The 6,756-nt window shown below is 39.9% G+C and overlaps 1 protein-coding gene across 2 annotated transcripts; it reads right to left on the reverse strand.

Moving 5' to 3' along the window:
* Nucleotides 1-496: 496 nt before the first annotated feature.
* LOC127298781 (uncharacterized) lies at nt 497-5,470 on the reverse strand. 2 transcript variants are annotated; one of them, XM_051328633.2, is made up of 14 exons: nt 5,275-5,470; nt 4,411-4,475; nt 4,057-4,269; nt 3,825-3,967; nt 3,455-3,721; nt 3,226-3,374; nt 2,447-2,508; nt 2,279-2,347; nt 2,010-2,192; nt 1,798-1,925; nt 1,379-1,714; nt 1,118-1,257; nt 908-1,015; nt 497-820 (listed from the first exon to the last, which is right to left on the reverse strand). In XM_051328633.2, the coding sequence occupies exons 1-14, from the start codon at nt 5,307-5,309 to the stop codon at nt 739-741; spliced, it is 1,980 nt and encodes a 659-aa protein (XP_051184593.1). In that variant the 5' UTR covers nt 5,310-5,470; the 3' UTR covers nt 497-738. The 2 variants fall into 2 exon arrangements, with proteins under 2 accessions (XP_051184593.1, XP_051184592.1); XM_051328632.2 differs by having other exon boundaries at nt 908-1,030.
* Nucleotides 5,471-6,756: the final 1,286 nt, after the last annotated feature.

The following is a 6,756-nucleotide window of genomic DNA, read 5'->3' on the forward strand; positions in this document are numbered from 1 at the left end:
CTGGAGCTCTCCTTCCCTCTCGGCAGGCCAAAGGAGAGAGCCGCCGCAGCCGCCCAAACTCGCATCCACCACAGGCTTTATTAGTGGAGTGGCTGGTGGAATCCAACCGCGCCCCTCCGACGAGAACGGCGAGGAGGAAAAACACCAGCAGCCGCCGGATCTAGCCTGAAAAGACCAACGAACTCTGACCTGGAAAGACCAACAAACTCCAACCGACGAACTCTGACCTGGAAAGACCAACAAACTCCAACCGGCAGAACGCCAACTACTGGCACTAGAGCCAAAACTAGAGCTAATATATACACTACCTAAGCCGCAGCCTTCCCTCAGCTCATCTCGTCCGGCAACGCCAGCGAGAATGGCCTTGGGTCGGCCCAACGATTTGGAGATCCTTCTCAAAGTACTGTAGCAGCGGGGGAGGGGAGGTTGGGGAAAGTGAGCCGCTTTGCTCGCGCACTCTCGAGCTACACTAGGAGTGATCCGCGTTGTTCAATACTTCAAAAGTAAACAAACACCATAGATATATGCTGACAGACCATACAGAAATTGCATATGCTGCTAGCAAGGGAAACAATGCACAATCTGAGAGCTTTCCCATGAAGCTTGGTGTCTACATGAGAACTTTCCCATGAAACTGGTCTAGCACATACAGAACTTTCCCATGAAGCTGGTCTAGTACATATAGAACTTTCCCATGACGCTGGTTAGAACTCTCCCAATCCAGCGGCAGCTTGACGTCTACATGAGAATTTTCCCACGAAGCTGGTCTAGAAGACCAACTTGACCACCAAGACACCAATATGGCTTGGACACAGGCCACCTGCCATTCAATATATATTTTCAGTGTAAGTTCATTGTCAACTGAATACTACCAAAAACAATTGGCATCGAGAAACAGAACAATTACTGGTTTCTCTTTCTCTTCAGGGACAGAGTCAGGGACCGAGTCATAATACGGCTTGGCATCTTGGAAGTCTCCAAGCATTCCAAGTCAAAAGGGCCTTCAGTGTGGGCCCTGTCAACAAGACCACTGGTCGAACATATTTCAGTGTAAGTTAGTGCTTAACGCTTGAACCACATGTATGTATGCAAAAGCATGGAGAGAGAAAAAAAGCACCTTCCTATCAGATCAGACGCTTTGGACCAAACTTTTAGAATCTCCTTCCGTGGTAGAAAAGGAGTTGTTTGACTTTCATCATAAAAATTCATGCCAACGAAACAACCATCCAAACGAATAAGGGGGCCTCCAATCCCAGCCTAGTACCAAGATGCACAGATGGTTACAATAGGTTGTACCAACGATTGGGCAGACAACTCAAATAGATTAACTACCTACACCCGTACCATGTAAAAGAATGACAGAAATTCACCACTGTACCTTCTTGATTTGACAAGTGGACAAAAGAAGGTCTTCACAATCAAGATCCAAACTCTGCTGTCGAGCAGCCAAATGCTTGTTTTTGCGCTGAGTAACAGCATTGTATTTACCCTTAACTTTACCCATTGAGGCCATCAATAATCCGTGAGCTCCTTTAGGGGCACGCCCTATAGCTACTACCTTAGTATTTCTAGACTCACTGCCACTGAAGATATCTACTGGAGAAATAGGAGTACTAAGACCATATTGTAGACGGACAATGGCAATATTGTAATTTAGATGATAGAATTCCAATGTCCCCTCCGCACGGTGATTTGGTGGGAGAAATACCTCAATCTGCAACAAACATAGTGATCAAGCTCAACTAATTAACCAACACCTAACTTAAAACATCAAGAAAAATGAACAGGGTCACTAACGCTCAAGTTCCCATAAATCTGGCCATCATCACCAGTCCTAACCAAACTGGCCGAAGTAAGGACGAACGTGCAGTCTGGGCCTTTTATAAGGAGGCCTGTGCAAGCAAAATACCTAATCTTTCTTTTTCCTGCACATCATAACTTTAAGCATGAGTTAGTGAGGATAAAAGATTACCACGGACGAGTAATGAGCATACAACTGTAAAGATCACCGTGGATATGGAATGAAGCAATTGAGACAACACTTTGGGATATTTTCTCAAGGACATCTTTTCTAAATTGCTTCCAGATAAGCTCCTCCCCCTCATAACGGTAAGGGAAATCAAAAGGATAACCATCCCAATAATGAAATTGACCGAAATACTCTTCAAACCTACCAGCCAATCTACCATTGACTGGATAATTATGACACAAAAAATACATAATTTAGCAATTAAGAAGTGTACAAGGTAGAACTGAGCAATACAAAAACACGACTTACGCTCAAACACAAGTGGTGGTGGCAGGGGATAGCCCAAGGATTGAAGAATCTTAGATCTTACCACACATCCTGAAGCAATAAGGTGTATCATTCACATAATCAATTCGGTGTGCACAATTAAAGCCAGTAGGTAACATTTAGAATGATAGCTTGCATGGTAGTTCACACCTGAAGGGATGACTGTCTTTACACCATCAGGCAAAGAATATCCATGGAAGTGGGATGTTTTACTGCCATAAAACATGTATATATGTAAAATAGGATAATCCAAATTTTGAAAAAGGACAATAGTACGAAAAATATTTAGATATGAAATTATAAATATTTTCAAAAAAATGACTTGAGGATCAAGGTGTCAAAAAAATGAATCACTTTGTCCATACTTCACCGCCACTCTTCTTCGGCTAGACAAATACAAAAGCTTCAGCACTGAAACAAGAGCACTAAATTCAGAGGGTACTGTGCAAAAACTTCCAACACTCCAATGCTTGTTGCCTTGTTGGTACCAAATAAATAGCTCCTTACAAGGGGCAAGTGACACAGGAGGATTTGAAACGTAAATAAATAAGCCAATCAGGGAACACACATCATATGAATAAGTTGCCCCTACAGCAGAATGGCACTGGAATCACCTTCAGTGATTTGTGACTGATTTTGGACGAAGGTGGCCATTGCTCAACAAGAATTGTGCAGAAATTTGTTGCAGTGGCTGCTACGAGTGCATAGGGAAGAAGAGGAAGAAATGTAGCCAGGAGCAAGGGAGCTCCTTGGTTGGGTTGGTCACAAGGAAAGGAGGAAGACAAATTTGTAATTTTTATATTAATGTTTTGATTGATACTCACTGAACCAAAAGGAATAACAATCTAATCGTTGCTTTATATGTTTTCTGTACATAGCAACCACTGGGCTATTTACTTGTAAATATTAGACTTGTGCAGATAGTATACCTGGTTAGCAGAAGAAGACGCTGCAACGATTCATGAAGCATCTTTGTTGGTAAGAAGGTGGTCTTTTCTTTACAATATCCAGTGATAAGCCCAGCAATGTGTCCAGATCCACCACGGCCAAAGTATATAACTGGCCCTCCAAGTCCAATCTAGTAAAAATGCCAGGGATTAGAAAGGAAAAGGTTCACACATATCATGCCAAGTAAGAAAAAACAAATCAGGGGTGTACCTCTGTTATCTTACAATTGGCTGACACAAGGCCTGTAGCACTGAAAACAGGATGAGAACATTTTGCCCCCATCAAAGTGCCATTGGTTGCATAGCCAATTGCAAATAGCTGCTTACTATTGCGTGTGCCTTTGGGCAGATCCACATGATTACAGGTATCCATAGTGTAGACACATTTGAGGCTAAAGGAGGTGACCATAGCAATATTTTCATCATATAATCCCAAAAACCCATGGAGAGTTGCATTATCTTGAGTACGCAATTCAATCTATAGTGAGAAAACCCTCAGTACATCACAGAATGATCAAGTCCAATTAGCTTGAAGATAAACGAAGCAAGTAAAAAGGAAAACAGTGAGTAGCAGCACCAACCCTCAAGTTATCATCACTGGTTCTGTTCTCATTAAATTTGTGGGCCAAACGTGCTGTGGTCACAAATATTCTATGGTGACCTCGTATATTGTCATGCCAGTGGCGTACAGCTGCTCCCGAGCATGCATATACCATCACTTTTTCTGCACAAGAACATGATTTAAATCATTAACGGGTAATGAATAAGACTTTGGAGAACAATACTTAAGCTTATGCATAGCAGCGTAATCACCATTGTACAAAGCAATTGAGACAACACCAAGTCTCAAGTGTGAAGCTGAAATTTTCGCATGGCTGTCTGTGTCACCAAATGTTTCACTTGCTTCAGCTCGTGGTTCCGTAATCTCATCACTAGCTTCAGCTTGTGTTTTCTTATTCTCATCCATATACTCATCCATGAAGCGCTTGTTCTTAGCTTCATACTCCTTTCTCATAATTTCTTCAACTAATTAAAAAGAGCATACATAATAGACAAACACGTCGTAAGAGCTGTAGCAATTAATTAGAGTGTGCAGCTGTGCACTAATATGTGAAGAAATTAAAGAATCAGCAGCACGAAAGCACAAAAAGCTCATCCAGGACTCACATCGCCACTTCTTTAAAACGGCGTCCGTCGCAGTAAATTTCTTCCACCAATTGTTGTCCTTCTTCCTGAAACATAACATATCTTAGACAGTATGCATATACCTACTTAAATAATCAAACTTGAAGAAATCCCAGTGTTTTATACATGGCAAATCAGAGATTTGGCTTAAAGGCAACCTAGAATTGAAATCGAAAATTGGTGCATGAGTAGAGATAATTGAGAAAAGGGGGGGGGGGGGGGGGGAGTAAATTCCTCTTTTTACCCCCTAGTTTGAAATTTTTGACACTAATTACTCCATTTAGAAATTTTTCATCCTAATTACCCCATTTAGTAAATATTGTGCCAATTTTTACCCCTTTTAATTTTTGTATTGGCTTCGATCCAAATTAATTGACTCCACTTTGTCTAAATACGTGTGCATGTAGTCTAGAAACTTGACTAGATACATAAAAATCTAGATAAAATTAAATCAATTAATATGCATCGAAGGGAGTACCTCTATGCCACCTAACTACTGATTGCAAAGAGCATCCACTGCTATCCTACCCGCAAGAATACAAGATGTCCCGTGGCATAATCTTCACGCGACTACAACAACAATGTAGGTCGTGTCCGCGAAGATGCTACGCTGCATGTGGAATCCATACATCATCTGATCAGCGTCTCAATGGGAGAAGCAGTTGCACACTCTATGTATAGCAGCATGATTTTAATTTGCTTCTTTTTTTATAATAGTTACAGAATTAAATAAATTGGCGTAAACGTGCCTAACACTCCGGATCCATCGATAAAAATGCTCATAAAATTTTAGAAGGGGGTAAAATTTGTCACATATTTTGCTAAATGGGGTAATTAGGCAAATACGCAATGGACTCGTCAGCTCCTGCTTGTGGCTCCATAATCCTTCAGATGAAGCAGTTTTCCCAGCTGACCCCGCGCGCGGAGCGGGGAAGAGAGGGTGGCGTGGACAGAGCAGGGGCCGATCTGGACGAAACGGGCGTCGCCGGGGCGGATCTGGAGGAAACGCACGTCGCCGGGGCGGATCTGTTTTGCAGCCCTAGGGTTCGAGGTGTTTTTTCTTTGTTATTATATATATATACGGAGTACATGTTCCGGAGAATGCTCGGTACCAAACTTGGGCAAGGCAGAGTAACGGCACAGGCTTAGCACGGCCCCGTGCCCACACGGCCGGCCCGTGGCACATCAGGCCCGCGTGCCCCTCGCAGCACTGCCTAACGAACCCACCGGCTGATTCTCTGATTTTTTTCGCTTCGCAACTGGAACAGTTCAAATAATACATACATTAGTGAACAAAAATGATATTTTCTGAAGGAGTGAAAAATAAAAGGGACTAAAAATATATATAAAACATTGGCTAAAAAGGTTGTTATTTGTAAACCTTACATTGATGTTCATTTTTGAAGCCCCAAAATACTAGGTCTATTCAAATTTCTAAATCAGTGTAAAAAATAATACAGTAATGTTTTGAACTCGTGAACATTTTTTTTTTCAAAAACCTCTGAATATATTTTTGCATTGCAGACATATTTTTTTAACTATGAGATATTTTGAAATATGTGAACATTTTTTGAATCTGGGAAATAAATTGAGTCTCACGAACATTTTTTCGTATTCAAAAATCATCACTATTTTTTAATCTCCGAACATTTTTGTAAAACATGTGAACCATTTTTAAAACTCGTGAACATATTTTGAAACTTGTGAATTTTTTTGAATCCATGAATATAATTTTTTGATCTGTGAAGTTTTTTTTTTTGAATCTCTAAACATTTTTGAAGTTTTTGAACGTATTTTTTTCATGCATGAACAATTTTTGAATCTTGTGAACATTATACAAACTATGTGAAATATTTTAAATATGAAAGAAATTGAGTCCATAAACATATTTTTTGAAATCTTAAACAATTTATCAAACGCATGAACATTTTTCAAAATTATCTACTCTTCGTTTCTAATTCATGAACGCATTTTTGAACCTACGAATATTTTTAAATACCATGAATATTTTTTCGTATCCATGATCATTTTTTGTGAACGTATTTCATTTAAACAATAATGCCCTGAACATTATTTCGTACACATGAACCCTTTTTTAAGATTTCGTGAATACTTTTCCTTTCATGAACGTATTTCCTCTAAAAAAATTAACCTCATGAATATTATTTTAAATTACATGAACAAATTTTAAAATGAAAAAACATAGTATCATTTTTAATCCTTGAACTTGTTGTTTGAACATGTGAAAAAAAATGAACATCCTGGAGGTTTTCTCGTATCCATGGTTTGTTTTGAATCTATGAACATTTTTCATTTTGTGAACGTATT

This window comes from Lolium perenne, chromosome 5 (genome assembly GCF_019359855.2).
Source record: "Lolium perenne isolate Kyuss_39 chromosome 5, Kyuss_2.0, whole genome shotgun sequence".
NCBI lineage: Eukaryota > Viridiplantae > Streptophyta > Magnoliopsida > Poales > Poaceae > Lolium > Lolium perenne.